The sequence below is a fragment of the Lampetra planeri genome, chromosome 76 (genome assembly GCF_965212315.1).
Source record: "Lampetra planeri chromosome 76, kcLamPlan1.2.h2, whole genome shotgun sequence".
NCBI classification, from domain to species: domain Eukaryota; kingdom Metazoa; phylum Chordata; class Hyperoartia; order Petromyzontiformes; family Petromyzontidae; genus Lampetra; species Lampetra planeri.
Window position 1 is genome coordinate 2,576,610 of NC_136181.1, and position 18,253 is coordinate 2,594,862.

Sequence of the window (18,253 nt, forward strand, 5' to 3'; positions counted from 1 at the left end):
ACCACCACGTCACAACACTCACCACCTCGTCACACCACTCACCACCACCACGTCACAACACTCACCACCTCGTCACAACACTCACCACCTCGTCACAACACTCACCACCTCGTCACAACACTCACCACCACCACGTCACAACACTCACCACCTCGTCACAACACTCACCACCACCTTGTCACAACAATCACCACCTCGTCACAACACTCACCACCACCACCACCACGTCACAACACTCACCACCTCGTCACAACACTCACCACCTCGTCACAACACTCACCACCTCGTCACAACACTCACCACCTCGTCACAACACTCACCACCTCGTCACAACACTCACCACCTCGTCACAACACTCACCACCTCGTCACAACACTCACCACCACCACGTCACAACACTCACCACCACCACGTCACACCGCTCACCACCACCACGTCACAACGCTCACCACCACCACGTCACAACGCTCACCACCACCACGTCACAACGCTCACCACCACCACGTCACAACGCTCACCACCTCGTCACACCGCTCACCACCTCGTCACAACACTCACCACCACCACGTCACAACACTCACCACCACCACGTCACACCACTCACCACCTCGTCACACCACTCACCACCACATCACAATGCTCACCACCACCACGTCACACCACTCACCACCTCGTCACACCACTCACCACCTCGTCACACCACTCACCACCTCGTCACACCACTCACCACCACCACGTCACAACACTCACCACCTCGTCACAACACTCACCACCTCCACGTCACACCACTCACCACCACCACGTCACAACACTCACCACCTCGTCACAACACTCACCACCTCGTCACAACACTCACCACCTCGTCACAACACTCACCACCACCTCGTCACAACACTCACCACCACCACGTCACAACACTCACCACCTCGTCACAACACTCACCACCTCGTCACACCACTCACCACCACCACGTCACACCACTCACCACCTCGTCACACCACTCACCACCACCTCGTCACACCACTCACCACCTCGTCAGAACACTCACCACCTCGTCAGAACACTCACCACCTCGTCACAACACTCACCACCACCACGTCACAACACTCACCACCTCGTCACAACACTCACCACCACCACGTCACAACACTCACCACCTCGTCACAACGCTCACCACCACCACGTCACAACACTCACAACCTCGTCACACCGCTCACCACCTCGTCACAACACTCACCACCACCACGTCACAACACTCACCACCACCACGTCACACCACTCACCACCACATCACAACACTCACCACCTCGTCACAACACTCACCACCTCGTCACAACACTCACCACCACCACGTCACAACACTCACCACCTCGTCACAACACTCACCACCACCACGTCACAACGCTCACCACCACCACGTCACACTCACCACCACCACGTCACACTCACCACCACCACGTCACAACACTCACCACCTCGTCACAACACTCACCACCTCGTCACAACACTCACCACCACCACGTCACAACACTCACCACCACCACGTCACAACACTCACCACCTCGTCACAACACTCACCACCTCGTCACAACACTCACCACCTCGTCACAACACTCACCACCTCGTCACAACACTCACCACCTCGTCACAACACTCACCACCTCGTCACAACACTCAGCACCTCGTCACAACACTCACCACCACCACGTCACAACACTCACCACCACCACCACGTCTCACCACCACCACGTCACAACGCTCACCACCACCACGTCACAACGCTCACCACCACCACGTCACAACACTCACCACCTCGTCACACCGCTCACCACCTCGTCACAACACTCACCACCACCACGTCACAACACTCACCACCACCACGTCACACCACTCACCACCTCGTCACACCACTCACCACCACGTCACAATGCTCACCACCATCACGTCACAACGCTCACCACCACCACGTCACAACACTCACCACCTCGTCACAACACTCACCACCACCACGTCACAACGCTCACCACCACCACGTCACACCACTCACCACCTCGTCACAACACTCACCACCTCGTCACAACACTCACCACCTCGTCACAACGCTCACCACCACCACGTCACAACGCTCACCACCACCACGTCACAACACTCACCACCTCGTCACAACACTCACCACCACCACGTCACAACACTCACCACCACCACGTCACAACACTCACCACCTCGTCACAACACTCACCACCTCGTCACAACACTCACCACCTCATCACAACACTCACCACCACGTCATCACAACTCACCACCACTACGTCACACCAATTACCACCACCTCGTAACAAAACTCACCACCTTGTCACGATCACCACTTCGTCACACTCACCACCTCGTCACAACACTCACCACCACTACGTCACACCGCTCACCACCACCACGTCACATCACCATGTCACGCCATTCACCACCACCACACGCAACTCGTTACACCACGCACCACCACTCCCGACCACCTCGTCACAACACTCACCACCACGTCATCACAACTCACCACCACGTCATCACAACTCACCACCACTACGTCACACCAATTACTACCACCTCGTAACAACACTCACCACTCACGTCACGCCCACCTCACACTCACGTTACACTCACTAGTAACCACTCATAGCTCACATCACACTCACCACTCATGTCAAACTCATCACATACTTAACACCCTCACACCCTCTCACACCTTCACCCCGTCACCCCGTCACACCCTCACCCTCTCAGCCTCTCACAAGTTCACCCCATCACAACGTCAGACCCTCACCCTCTTACACACTCACCTCGTCACACCCTTTCACACCCTCACCTCGTCGAAGCTCTCATCCCAGCCGTGATTGGCGATGACGAAGTCGACTTCTTCACTTGCATCGTCAGCAACGACGCTCCTGACACACGGCGCACACCGCAGCCCGTCACGTCACCCCATAAAGTCGGCCCGTCACATCCCATTACGTCACCCCTTCTCGTCACCCCGTGCGGTCACCCCGTGTCGTCACCCCGTGCGGTCACCCCGTGTGGTCACCCCTTCTCGTCACCCCTTCTCGTCACCCCTTCACGTCACCCCATCAAGTCGGCCCGTCACATCCCATCACGTCACCCCTTCTCGTCACCCCGTGTGGTCACCCCGTGTCGTCATCCCGTGTGGTCACCCCGTGTGGTCACCCCGTGTGGTCACCCCGTGTCGTCACCCCGTGTCGTCACCCCCGTCACATCACCCCCTTCACGTCACCCCACCACGTCACGTCACGTCACCCCTTCACGTCACCCCGTGCCGTCACCCCCATCACGTCACCCCCCTCCACGTCACCCCCTCCACGTCACCCCCTCCACGTCACCCCCTCCACGTCACCCCCTCCACGTCACCCCCTTCACGTCACCCCCTCCACGTCACCCCCTCCACGTCACCCCCTCCACGTCACCCCCTCCACGTCACCCCCTTCACGTCACCCCCCTCCACGTCACCCCCTCCACGTCACCCCCTTCACGTCACCCCCTCCACGTCACCCCCTTCACGTCACCCCCTTCACGTCACCCCCCTCCACGTCACCCCCTCCACGTCACCCCCTTCACGTCACCCCATGACCCCCGGTACCCGTTCCAGGCCACGGTGAGTCGCTGCAGGGAGCGGCGCTCGTGAGCGGAGAGCGACGCGTGCAGCAGAATCCTCTTCCCTGACAGCAGATCTAGAGCAACGGTGAATATGATGAGCGAGTGATCGCGGTGTGCGAGTGATGACTGTGTCTGTGTAGGCGAGTGATCACTGTTGTGCTTGAGTGAGTGATCGCAGTGTGTCTGTGCGAGTGATCTGTGTGAGTGTTCATGAGTGAGTGGTCAGTGTGAGTGAGTGAATGGTCAGTGAGTATGAATGGTCAGTGTGATTGAGTGGTCAGTGTGAGTAGTGGTCTGTGAACGATTGGTCAGCGAGTGTGAACGAGTGGTCTGTGTGAGAGTGTGAGTGTTCCGTGTGATGGTCAGTGAGTGTGAGTGGTCAGTGTGAGTAAGTGGTCAGTGAGTGGTCTGTGTGAGTGTTCGTGAGTGAGTGGTAAGCGAGTATGAATGGTCAGTGTGAGTGAGCGGTCAGTCTGAGTATTGGTATGTGAGCAAGTGGTATGTGTGAGTTGCGGTCTGTGAACGATTGGTCAGCGAGTGTGAATGAGTAGTCTGTGTGTGGTCAGTGTGTGGTCAGTGTGTGGTCAGTGAGTGGTCTGTGTGAGTAAGTGGTCATTGAGTGGTCTGTGTGAGTGAGTTGTGTGAGTGAGTTGTCAGTGTGAGTGGTCTGTGTAAGTGAGTTGTCTGTGTGAGTAAGTGGTCAGTGAGTGGTCAGTGCGTGGTCAGTGTGTGGTCTGTGAGTGGTCTGTGTGAGTAAGTGGTCAGTGAGTTGTCTGTGTGAGTGAGTTGTCTGTGTGAGTGAGTTGTCAGTGTGAGTGGTCAGTGAGTGGTCTGTGTAAGTGAGTTGTCTGTGTGAGTAAGTGGTCAGTGTGTGGTCAGTGCGTGGTCAGTGTGTGGTCAGTGAATGGTCTGTGTGAGTGGTCAGTGTGTGGTCAGTGAGTGGTCTGTGTGAGTGGTCAGTGTGTGGTCAGTGTGTGGTCAGTGTGTGGTCAGTGCGTGGTCAGTGTGTGGTCAGTGAGTGGTCTGTGTGAGTGGTCAGTGTGTGGTCTGTGTGAGTGGTCAGTGCTGACACTCACCGGGCAGCTCAGGGGGGTCAGGGGCTGCCTCCTTCTCCTCCCCCCCTCCTCCTGCCCTGCCCCCCACCTGCGTTTCCTCCACTGCCTCCTCTTCCTCTGTGGTCCCATCGTAGGGGTCTCCCAATTCACCAGGCGGGCTGGGCGCGCTGCAGTAACAGGCACAGTGGTAGGGGTAGTGCTTGCGGTGGTGGTATGGGTAGTGTTAGGGGAGGTGGTAATGATAGTGATAGGGGTAATGGTATGGGTAGTGTTAAGGGAGGTGGTAATGATAGTGATAGGGCTAGGGGTAGAGGTATGGGAGATGGTAATGATAGTGATAGGGTTAGAGGTATAGGTAGTGTTAGGGGAGGTGGTAATGATAGTGATAGGGGTAATGGTATGGGTAGTGTTAAGGGAGGTGGTAATGATAGTGATAGGGCTAGGGGTAGAGGTATGGGAGATGGTAATGATAGTGATAGGGCTAGGGGTATGGGTAGTGTTAGGGGAGGTGGTAATGATAGTGATAGGGGTAGTGGTATGGGTAGTGTTAGGGGAGGTGGTAATGATAGTGATAGGGCTAGGGGTAGTGGTATGGGAGGTGGTAATGATAGTGATAGGGCAAGGGGTAGTGGTATAGTGTTAGAGGAGGTGGTAATGATAGTGATAGTGGTATGGGTAGTGTTAGGGGAGGTGGTAAGGATAGTGATAGGGCTAGGGGTAGAGGTATGGGTAGTGTTAGGGGAGGTGGTAATGATAGTGCTAGGGGCAGAGGTATGGGTAGTGTTAGGGGAGGTGGTAATGATAGTGATAGGGCGACGGAGTAGTGGTATGGGTAGTGTTCAGAGTACTGGCAGGAGTAGTGTTAGCCTAGTGGTAGGGGTTAGTGGCCAGAGTAGTTAAGTAGCATTAGTCAGGGGTAGTGGTAAAGGCAGTATTAGGGGTTTAGTTGGCGGTAAGGATAGCGTTAGTGGTAATGACTTTAAACCCCTCGCCAAACCTCCTACGCATTTCACAAGTAGTACTAATCGCATATCTGCATTTCCCATAAATATGCAAAATTCCTCTTGATATGCAAATTATTTTGTCAAGGCGCTCTCCCCCCCTCCATCCAAGCTTAAATAGACGCTCCAAGCCTGGGGTGTGTCATTCAGACTCTGTCTTCTCGACAGACCTGTTCTCCACCTGAGGACGGCTGCTTGCGTTGTGGCCGAAACGTCGTGAGAATTATTTTATGTTTTATTTTATTATTTTATTATTTCCATTCTACGTGACTTTACCGAAAGAACCAAGAAAATAGTAGGGGTGTTAGTGGTAATGGTAGGGGTAATGTTAGTACTGGCAGGTGTAGTGGTAGTGTTACGGGTAGTAGAAGAGGAAATGGTCGGAGTAATAAATGGTGTTAAGTCAGGGGTAGTGGTAAGGGCAGTATTAGGGGTTTAGTTAGCGGTAAGGATTGCGTTAGTGGTAATGGTAGGGGTAATGTTAGTGTAATGTGAGGATATATCCGGGTCGCTGACGGATCACAACTCGTCACGATGATTGGCTCTGTTGGCCCTGGTCCATAGCCAATGGGGGGAAGCCTAGAGGCGTGGCCCTGATGCAATGGGAAGGTGACAGCTGTAAGGATTGGTTCTGCTGGCTTTAGCCACAGCCAATGGGGAGACGAGTCAGGGGCGTGGTCCCGGGAGCCTACGATGGAGTCTGGAAGATTCCATAGAGGCTAACCAGGATTGGTGGAAAGGTACCACGTGACCCGGATATTAAATAGAGGTGGAGACGAACAACACGTGGTCAGAACTGGAACGAACGGAGGGAGAGGCCACGCGAGAGCGGTGGTCCAGGCTGCCACGTGGCCGCGCGTGTCTCTCTCTCTCTCCCTCTCACGCTGTCTGTCAGCAGCGTGAAGGAGTGTTGTAAAGAAAGACAAATAAAGACCGGATTCCAGAAGTCGCTTCCACGACCTTTATTACATTAGTTCTGGCAGGTGTAGTGGTAGTGTTATGGGTAGTAGAAGAGCAAATTGTCGGAGTAGTAAATGGTGTTGTTCAGGGGTAGTGGTAAGGGCAGTGTTAGGGGTATAGTTGGCGGTAAGGATAGCGTTAGTGGTAATGGTAGGGGTGTTAGTGGTAATGATCGGGGTAATGTTAGTACTGGCAGGTGTAGTGGTAGTGTTACGGGTAGTAGAAGAGGAAATGGTCGGAGTAGTAAATGGTGTTAAGTCAGGGGTAGTGGTAAGGGCAGTGTTCGGGGTCGTGGAGGTTTGGTGCTAAGATTCTCACCACTCAGAGTCGCGATCCCCGATGCTCATTGCCTCCTCTTCCGTCTCCTCCTCCACCTCCTCCTCCTCCGTTACCTCCTCCTCCTCCTCCGTACCTTCCTCTACCTCCTCCTTCACTTTCTCTTTCACATTCCCCTTCACCTCCTTCACATCCTCCTTCACGTCCTCCTCCTCCTCCACCTCCTCCTCCACCTCATTCACTGAACAAAGAGGATGAAACTGCACTCGCAATGCTACAATCCAGTCCTGCCGATAAGACGTCACTGAAACCAGCAGAATCAATACCATCACCATCATCATCATCACACGCAAGAAAAAAATCTACATAGGGTCCTGTTCATCTATAAAACCCTTGTTGGCAAACCTGCACTATACTTAACTACATTTGACATTTGATTATCTGGTTTCCAAAATTATCCGGCGGTCCTGGGCCGATCCGTCTAAACCAGCAAAACCGATCCAAAGGCTCTAACCAGTCCGGCGATCGGCACCTTGTATGTGACAAAATAAAAGTAGCTATGCTTGAATCTCGATTTGAAGTTTTCGTGACTGCAGGGACCCATACTCTTTGGTTCTTTCGGTAAAGTCACGTGGGTAGAAAATAAATTAAATCACGATGTTTCGATTGCAACACAAGCAATCATCATCAGGTGGGAAAACCACAGCAAGAAAATGTTTGATGGATACAAATTGAGCGATCATTTGAAGGATGTTATTAACCAGGTAAAACCCTAACCTCTTACCATGGCAACTCTCTCTCCCACTTCAGCAAAAAATGTTCTTGCTGTGGTTTACCCACCCGATGATGATTGCTTGTGTTGCAATCGAAACGTCGTGATTTAATTTATTTTATTTTATACCTACGTGACTTTACCGAAAGAACCAAAGAGTATAGCTATGCTTGATTTCGGTTTAACACGTAGGCTTTCGCGACCAATATTATTCATAATAAAGGTTTTTGGCTTTATGAGATCTCTTTTACCAGTGGCAAAATATAATGGTAGGTTTTTACCCTTTTAACTGGTACAAAACTGACACCTTTATTCAAGGCATCATGTTTGCAATGACCACAACACAAGTAGTCAATAAAGCAAACAAAAAGAAGCAACTCTGATAAGAATAATAATATGCACTGTCCTTGAAGTTGATTGGCCCACACCCGAGACGGCTTTCTTTAGAGCCTAGTCCCCATTGGTGTAGGGCCAGATGACACCAGAAGGCGTACAACTCAAAAACAGTGCAATATCAGAGTATTGAGAGTTCGGGGTAAACATTTACACTATGAGATCTCTTTTACCAGTGGCAAAATATAATGGTAGGTTTTTACCCTTTTAACTGGTACAAAACTGACACCTTTATTCAAGGCATCATGTTTGCAATGACCACAACACAAGTAGTCAATAAAGCAAACAAAAAGAAGCAACTCTGATAAGAATAATAATATGCACTGTCCTTGAAGTTGATTGGCCCACACCCGAGACGGCTTTCTTTAGAGCCTAGTCCCCATTGGTGTAGGGCCAGATGACACCAGAAGGCGTACAACTCAAAAACAGTGCAATATCAGAGTATTGAGAGTTCGGGGTAAACATTTACACTATGAGATCTCTTTTACCAGTGGCAAAATATAATGGTAGGTTTTTACCCTTTTAACTGGTACAAAACTGACACCTTTATTCAAGGCATCATGTTTGCAATGACCACAACACAAGTAGTCAATAAAGCAAACAAAAAGAAGCAACTCTGATAAGAATAATAATATGCACTGTCCTTGAAGTTGATTGGCCCACACCCGAGACGGCTTTCTTTAGAGCCTAGTCCCCATTGGTGTAGGGCCAGATGACACCAGAAGGCGTACAACTCAAAAACAGTGCAATATCAGAGTATTGAGAGTTCGGGGTAAACATTTACACTATGAGATCTCTTTTACCAGTGGCAAAATATAATGGTAGGTTTTTACCCTTTTAACTGGTACAAAACTGACACCTTTATTCAAGGCATCATGTTTGCAATGACCACAACACAAGTAGTCAATAAAGCAAACAAAAAGAAGCAACTCTGATAAGAATAATAAGGACAGTGCATATTATTATTCTTATCAGAGTTGCTTCTTTTTGTTTGCTTTATTGACTACTTGTGTTGTGGTCATTGCAAACATGATGCCTTGAATAAAGGTGTCAGTTTTGTACCAGTTAAAAGGGTAAAAACCTACCATTATATTTTGCCACTGGTAAAAGAGATCTCATAGTGTAAATGTTTACCCCGAACTCTCAATACTCTGATATTGCACTGTTTTTGAGTTGTACGCCTTCTGGTGTCATCTGGCCCTACACCAATGGGGACTAGGCTCTAAAGAAAGCCGTCTCGGGTGTGGGCCAATCAACTTCAAGGACAGTGCATATTATTATTCTTATCAGAGTTGCTTCTTTTTGTTTGCTTTATTGACTACTTGTGTTGTGGTCATTGCAAACATGATGCCTTGAATAAAGGTGTCAGTTTTGTACCAGTTAAAAGGGTAAAAACCTACCATTATATTTTGCCACTGGTAAAAGAGATCTCATAGTGTAAATGTTTACCCCGAACTCTCAATACTCTGATATTGCACTGTTTTTGAGTTGTACGCCTTCTGGTGTCATCTGGCCCTACACCAATGGGGACTAGGCTCTAAAGAAAGCCGTCTCGGGTGTGGGCCAATCAACTTCAAGGACAGTGCATATTATTATTCTTATCAGAGTTGCTTCTTTTTGTTTGTTTTATTGACTACTTGTGTTGTGGTCATTGCAAACATGATGCCTTGAATAAAGGTGTCAGTTTTGTACCAGTTAAAAGGGTAAAAACCTACCATTATATTTTGCCACTGGTAAAAGAGATCTCATAGTGTAAATGTTTACCCCGAACTCTCAATACTCTGATATTGCACTGTTTTTGAGTTGTACGCCTTCTGGTGTCATCTGGCCCTACACCAATGGGGACTAGGCTCTAAAGAAAGCCGTCTCGGGTGTGGGCCAATCAACTTCAAGGACAGTGCATATTATTATTCTTATCAGAGTTGCTTCTTTTTGTTTGCTTTATTGACTACTTGTGTTGTGGTCATTGCAAACATGATGCCTTGAATAAAGGTGTCAGTTTTGTACCAGTTAAAAGGGTAAAAACCTACCATTATTAAAGGTTTTTGGGTCAGATCGCGTTATTTATAAATGTGTCGTAACCCTCCACCACCCGACACGGCCAATCAGTAAAAAATGTGTCACGTTTTTCAAAGGACAAAATAATTAACTTCTTTAATGAATAACAATTTAATGATTACCAATCTATATAATTACAATACCCTCCCCCTCTTTGCCTCGAATCACTGTACCAGATTGATTTAAATGATGACGTCACCCTGCTGCTGCTCTATTTAAGACCGGGAGCAACAGGAGGGCCTCACCATTCTTGCCCGATGAAGCTGATTGTAATTACCAGCGAAACGTTGTACTCAAATTTTAAATGCTGTTGATTTCGGTGTTAAATATTATATAGAGTACATTATACACTACATTCAACAACTTAAACAATGAAAATACTGCACTTATACACATTTTTCAGGACTAATAACTATGGTCATAAAAACAGAAGCAATACAGTGCGTTCCGGCGAAAAGTGAGTGTGTAATTTGGCATTCGCCGGATCACCGGGTCTAAAGGCTGCATCAGTCCGGCAATCGTCAAACACCATGTGAGACTAGGCTCTAAGGAAAGCTGTCTCGGGTGTGGACCAATCAATTTCAAGGACAGTGCATACATTATCAGAGTTGTGTTTTTTGTTTGCATTCCGACTGCAGCTATTGTGGTCTATGCAAACATGACTCCTTGTAAAAAAGGTGTCAGTTTTGTTGCCAGATAAAAGGGTAAAAAAACAATTATCATATTTGCTACTGGCAAAGGAGGTTCCAATGGTGTAAATGCTTACTCCGAGCTCTCATACTCTGATGGTGCATTGTCTTTGAGTTGTACACCTTTTGGCGTCATCTGGTCCAACAGCTGTCTAGGGTGTGGACCAATCAATTTCAAGGACAGTGAATACATTATCAGAGTTGTGTTTTTTGTTTGCATTCCGACTGCAGGTATTGTGGTCAATGCAAACATGACTCCTTGTAAAAAAGGTGTCAGTTTTGTTGGCAGATAAAAGGGTACATTTTTTTAATCAAATTTATTTTTGTCTATTTCTATGTTTGTTGGTGACAATTTGAACAAATAAATAATATTTGAAAACACAAAAACATAGCAACACGTCATACAAAAATGTGTAAATAAAAGATGTTTTAATAATGATGATGTAGCGATTATCCGGCGTTTTTGAAAATCCGGCGTTCCCCCCCCTCCCAATCAGCTGTAATTCAATATCCTGACTGTCAAACTCGTGAAACCTAAGGCGTTCATCTAATTTCCATTTAAATAATCCCCAGAACAAGAATTGGAAGAAGGGTGACAAAAGCCTTTGCAGCACCACCCAACGTTTTGGAAACAACCTTTATACATCGTAAATCTTCCTTTAAAAAAATGTGTATACAGATAGTCCCCGAGTTACGATGGTCCGACTTACGATATTTCGATCTTTCGATGGCGATGCGACAAAATTGTAAAATATTTTAAATGTAGCCATCAACAACCTAACATCGTTAAAGTATGCAGACGCCGGACAGAATCTTGGTGAGTACAGTACAATGATACGTTACGATACGTTCAATGCATGTATACACTACACTATACACTACACTATTACACTACATTATTACACTACACTATACACATTATTACACTACATTATTACACTACACACTACACTATACGGTACACTATTACACTACACTATACAGTACACTATTACACTACACTACACACTACACTACGATATGTAGCTTTAGCGATTTAATTTTAGGGTTACCACGATACGATACGTTCAATGCATATATACACTACACTATTACACTACATTATTACACTACACTATAGACTACATTACACTACACAGTACACTATTACACTATAATATACACTACACTATACAGTACACTATTACACTACACTATACAGTACACTATTACACTACACTATACAGTACACTATTACACTACACTATACAGTACACTATTACACTACACTATACAGTACACTATTACACTACACTATACAGTACACTATTACACTACACTATACACTACACTATGATACGTAGCTTTAGCGATTTCATTTTAGGGTTACCACGATACGATACGTTCAATGCATGTATACACTACACTATTACACTACATTGTTACACTACACTATGCACTACATTACACTACACAGTAAACTATTACACTACACAGTACACTATTACACTACACTATACAGTACACTATTACACTACAATATACACTACACTACACAGTACACTATTACACTACACTACACACTACACTACGATACGTAGCTTTAGCGATTTAATTTTAGGGTTACCACGATACGATATGTTCAATGCATGTTAAAAGTTTTTATAGCAGAGAGGATTGTTTCCTGAAAAAAACTTTCTATTAAATTGTTGGTCCCGGTCCGTAGTAGCAGTTACATTGTAACTTGTGTAGTTAGACTGGTGGTCACCGCCTTAGGTTGTTATTCTGTTAAGGGGAAGTTACCCCGTGTGTTGGAACTGAATAAATGTGTTGCCTCCAAGTCTACGTCTGCAACTCAGTTGAAGCCACTACACAATCATCACCACCATCATCACCATCAACAATCGCCGTTCGCCATTCAGTGACGGTGATGGCGCTTATGCCAGGCTAGGTGCACTCTGGGGTCACGATTATAATTGTGTAAAGTTCGCTGCTGGCAGGGGGGTCAGAGGACAGACGGGTATCATGGGTTGACCAAATGAGATGATTGGCAGATGCACCACCTGTGCCTGCTAGTGTGCCAACTTGCTGTGTTTTAGCCACACGGCACTCTGCTCGTTGCTGTGAGCATCGCTCCTCTGCCCTCCGTTGTTGCTGGAGGGCGACTGCCTCCAACTGCCCAGTAGCGTCAACGTACACTTAGCCTGGAACTGCCCAATAGCGTCCTTCACGAACCTCCTCCAGAGGACGATCTTGACACTGCTGGTACCGGTCATCGGTAAGTCCACTCAGCTTCACATCCTCCTGTACTGCATCACTCCATCCCTTCTCCAGCCCGTACTGTGCCCCCTCTATGCGGCCAAACAGAAGCTATTTGGGGCATGCGGTGGCTGGGCATGTGGGCTACACGACGCAGCCAACGCAGACTCGCCCTGCCAGAGGAGCCTACTGATGGGAATGTGTCCAGACCTCTGAAGGATCTGAGCTCTTCACACAATCCAGTCTGCAAGATGTGACTTCAATTGGCCACTCCACATGGGGAGGGGTGTGTGTGTGTGTGTGTGATTAACCGCAGCCCCAGGCAGGATCAACCCCCCACCTTGCACCATGATGTCTTACGAGAAGGGAGAGGTAAGGGGGGTGGGGGGGAGTGAGTAGCCTGGGGTAGAGGAGTGAAAAGAGAGAGTTGATGGGGGGGGGGAGTAGTAGTAGTTCTGGAACTGCTGGGTAGTCACATCTCAGATCCTTGTGAGCGCCATCACACGAGGGCAGCCGTCAAACAAGACCGGACACACTCAGGGCGGGTGTGAGATGCAGCTACCTGCGGTGCGATGCGGAGATGGAGTTGAGACTCCAGCGGCAGGCAGAGATGTCCTCTGGTGCACAGACACACGAGACAAATCAAACACGGCAGGAGCAGTGACACAACCCCTGCTGCAGACAGACACAGAGACAATTGTAATGTATAGGAACACCTTAAACCCCTTCCTCTGGTCCCACACTCATATCACTATTCTGTTCTGAAGAGCCACTTTTTTTTGATTGGCAATTTCCTGCCCCGAGTTGAAGATGGTCCACCCCTCATAGTGAACAGAAACCGGTCCCCATCCTATAATAATAGGGGTTTTCCCCCTTTTTTTGGCAACAAAACTGAAACCTTTTTACAAGGAATCATGTTACTGCATTAACCACAATGCTTGTGGTCAAAATGCAAAAAAACACACTCTGATAATATATCGGCATTGTCCTTGGAACTGATTGGTCCACACCAGAGACGGCTTTCTTTTGAGCCTCGTCTCAATTGGTGCTGCACCAGAGGACGCCAAAAGGCGTACAGCTCAAAGACAATGCACTATCAGAGTAATGAGGGCTCGGGGTGAGCATCTACATCATTAGACCTCCTTTGCCAGTACCAAAATATAATAATAGGGTTTTTCCCCTTTTTTCTGGCAACAAAACTGAAACCTTTTTACAAGGATTCATGTCTGCATTAACCACAATACTTGCAGTCAAAATGCAAAGAAAGCTGTCTCTTGGTGTGGACCAATCAGTTTCGAGGACAATGCATATATTATCAGTGTGTTTTCTGTTCGCATTTTGACCAGAAGTATTGTGGTTAATGCACACATGATTCCTTGTAAAAAAGGTTTAAGTTTTGTTGCCAGAAAAAAGGGGAAAACCCCTATTATTATACTTTGGTACTGGCAAAGGAGGTCTAATGATGTGGACCCCATCCTGTATTCCAGAGGTCCAGGGCAGTAACTGTCCAGCTCCCGACAGAGGGAAGTGGCAGCCTCTCCTCCTCTGCAGTGAGCGTTCAAACACTTGTAACATGTCCTCCCACAGCAGGTTTTCCATTGTTATTTGAGGAGTGAACACCAAGGTTTCAGGTCGCCTGGCTCCTCTAGAATGGGGGTTTGGGTCAGAAGATGCCACAGAGGGCCTGTTCCACCCTCCCCCCCTGGGACCTCCGGCACAATCTTCAATTTATCTTCCTGTTTTTTTTTTTAATGGGAATTGAGTTGAAGGCTGAGTAGGGGGCGGTCATCACCAGCTCCCTCGAACCCATCCCAGAATCCCCTGCGGCTACCATGAAGGGAAAAGCCGATTTGCTAAGCCACCACGGCCCGTTGCCGGTGGCAACCGCCGAGGATGTGCAGGGGGGTTTGCTTTCTCCAGCCCAAACAGACACACGTTCACCCACTCACAATCACACCCAAAGGTCCCCCCGTGTTGCCTTAACAGACTGTTGGGGCAAGTGCCGTTATAGCGAGCACCTAAGAAGGCTGGAACGGCACACGAGGAAGTGGGTGGGTGGCCAGCACCACGTCCGACCGCCTTTGTCTCCCCCAGTGGCGATGTTTACTACACACTGCACCAGGTACTAATTTGAGGCTGAGTCGACCTAGGGGAGGCCCAGGAACGATTGAGATAATCGTCACTGGTGTTGGCCGTGAGCAGGAATCAAACTCGGGTCGCCGGGTTTGTGGCACGGCGCGCTAACCGCGACACTACCGCTCATCACACACAGCAAGAGACAAAGATCCACCGTGTAGCCTGAACAGACTGTTGGGGCAAGTGCTGCTAGCGAGCACGTATAAAGGCCTGCACGACACACGAGGGGGTGGGTGGCCAACACCACGCCCGGCCGCCTTTTTTTCCCCAGTGGTGATGTTAACACACCACACCAGGTACTCATTTGAGGTTGAGTCGACCATTTGAGGCTGAGCAGCAGAGATCTCCCTGCGCCATAGACACACAGATATATACAATCACACACACAAGGCAGTAGCAGTCGAGGCAGTTGTAATGAAACATCACGCTATAAAACACTGCTGGTTTATCCAGGATGATTCTGTTGCGCGTCGTCGCTTTAAGATGTTCTCTGTTCATATTCTTCGATTTAAAGCTTTCGTGATTGCAGGGATTCATCTTCTTGGTTCTTTCGGTAAAGTCACGTAGAAGGGAAATAATAAAACATAATAAAATAATTCTCACGACGTTTCGGCCACAACGCAAGCAGCCGTCCTCAGTTGGAGAACAGGTCTGTCGAGTAGACAGAGTCAGACTCTGTCGTGAGAATTATTTTATTATGTTTTATTTTTATTATTTTATTATTTCCATTCTACGTGACTTTACCGAAAGAACCAAGAAGATGTTCATATTTTGTTTGTTGCGGTTGCACCCGACTCAAGAGCCGCATGGCTCACAGGGCTATACCTAATACATGAAACTTGAACACAGTGAAGCCTGAAAACCAGTGACCATCCTCCCCTGAGCAGTTCGCTTGGGAGCTCACCTCTGCCCGTTGTTCTACCGGGTCTCCAACTCTTTGCACTTGCTCAACTATCCACCTCACACGGAGCGGCGATGCGACAGCTCCCGCACACAATTACACACCCACACACAGTCACAACAGCCGTCACCATTCGCCACTAAGTGGCGGTGACATCACCACGACGCTTGTGCCAAAGGCCATGTGCACCTTGAGGCCACGTGAAGTGTCGAACGCCCGCTGGCAGGAGGTCACGGGGCAGACCCAGGTGCCACGGGTCGACTGACTGAGATGACCGAAATGACTGGCTGATGCACCACCTGTGCCCCCTACTGTGCCAACAGTCACACACCCACCCACACACACCCAACCACACACACAGCCATATCCCCCGGCACTCACAGTTGACGGGGTTCTGTTCGGGCGGCGTGAGGGACGTGCCTCCTCATCCTCGCTGCTCGATCCATCACCGTACATCAGGTACCTGACGCATACAAACACAAAGATCCCCCCCGATTCTGAGAAAACTGTTAGAACAAATGCTCTAACAGTTGATGATGCTGGATGCAATTACCAGCAAAACGTCGTACTCAATTTTTTTTTTAATGTTGTGGTTTCACGCTTCAACACACCGGTGGGCTAAAGTAGTGAACTATTTGTCTTTTGTCAACGTGACACTTTTTAAAATCCTTGATATTAAGTTCACTTGCTTGCTTGCGCGCTTACGACCGTACAAATATTTCGTTCGTTTTTTAACCCACTTCCCGTGATCCAATCGAGCTGACATTTTGCACACAGACTCGTTGTGCGTGACAATTTATTTTCGTGAAAAAAAAATTAAAAAAATTTCCACTTTTTAGGAAAATTTTTTTTTCATATTTAATTTAAAATACCAATGTGATAAAAATGAAACTCTTACTCAAGAAAAACAGAAATGAATAATATAGTGAAAAACTTTGTTTTTACGGGTTAATTTTTACTCATTGGCCGTGTCGGGTGGTGGAGGGTTACGACACATTTATAAATAACGCGATCTAAACCCAAAAACGTTGATTATGAATAATATCGGTCACGAAAGCCTCACACGTGTTAAACAGAGCAAATGCTGCTAGTAGCGAGCAGCAGCGCCCTATTGAAGGCCGGCACTGTGGCACACGGGGGAGTGGGTGGTCAGCACCCCGCCCGGCCACCTTTGTCTCCCCAGTGTCGATATTTGCACACCACAGTAAGTACTCATTTGAGGCTGAGTCGACCTAGGCGAGGCCCAGAACCAGTTCAGATGATCGCTATGGCCGGTGTTGGCCGTGAGAGAACTCAACCACGTGCAACAAAGTGGCGGTGCGTTTGCCATAGCGGTTGTACCAGGCTAGGCGTGCTTTGAGGCTATTGTGCGAAAGTGTGGAAGGTTTAAATTTAAAGCTTTCGTGACTGCAGGGATACATCTTCTTGGTTCTTTCGGTAAAGTCACGTAGAAGGGAAATAATAAAATAATAAAAATAAAACATCATAAAAAAATTCTCACGACGTTTCGGCCACAACGCAAGCAGCCGTCGTGAGAATGATTTTATTATGTTTTATTTTTATTATTTTATTATTTCCCTTCTACGTGACTTTACCGAAAGAACCAAGAAGATGGATCTCCCATTTGCTCCGTGCACCTTCCGACGTCTCACCATCTGCATCAGGAGGTACGTGAGACGTCAATCGTCTCCCTCCACCAACGGCGAGTGAGCTTCTTATTGGGTGCGCTCCTTCAGCTAATTGGGAGCCATACTTTTTGGCTCCGTCGTGCAGTATCTCCTTCACCTTCCTGGCTCCACCCCACACCAGAGGTCGCAACCGGGTACCCAATACCCGTACCCTACCCGATACCCAGCTACCCGTACCCGGCCGGGTACGGGTAGCCGTTTGCGACCCTGGTGCGGCCGGGTACGGGTAGGCCGTGAGTCACTGGGTGAGTCACCGTTTGTCACTCATTTCCCAACGTCTTGTCTCTTCTCACAATTCAAGTTCCTAGAATCAACCCACCCGCGCCTGCAACATGGCTTCATCCCAGAGGTCGCAATCAGGTACCCGATACCCGTACCCTACCCGTACCCGGCCAGGTACGGGTAGGGTACGGGTAGGGTACGGGTAGG

At 48.3% G+C, this 18,253-nt stretch overlaps 1 protein-coding gene across 1 annotated transcript in view; it reads right to left on the reverse strand.

Annotated features, from left to right (window-relative positions):
• LOC144737947 (DNA repair protein XRCC1-like) overlaps positions 1 to 18,253 on the reverse strand; it is a 72,243-nt gene that overhangs the window by 10,039 nt on the left and 43,951 nt on the right. Inside the window, exons 12-17 of the mRNA XM_078620853.1 lie at positions 16,518 to 16,599; positions 13,662 to 13,716; positions 6,992 to 7,190; positions 4,734 to 4,879; positions 3,641 to 3,731; positions 2,855 to 2,933 (exon numbers count right to left, since the gene is read on the reverse strand). Coding sequence (XP_078476979.1) covers positions 2,855 to 2,933; positions 3,641 to 3,731; positions 4,734 to 4,879; positions 6,992 to 7,190; positions 13,662 to 13,716; positions 16,518 to 16,599 — 652 coding nt within the window. The remainder of the gene's footprint in view (positions 1 to 2,854; positions 2,934 to 3,640; positions 3,732 to 4,733; positions 4,880 to 6,991; positions 7,191 to 13,661; positions 13,717 to 16,517; positions 16,600 to 18,253) is intronic.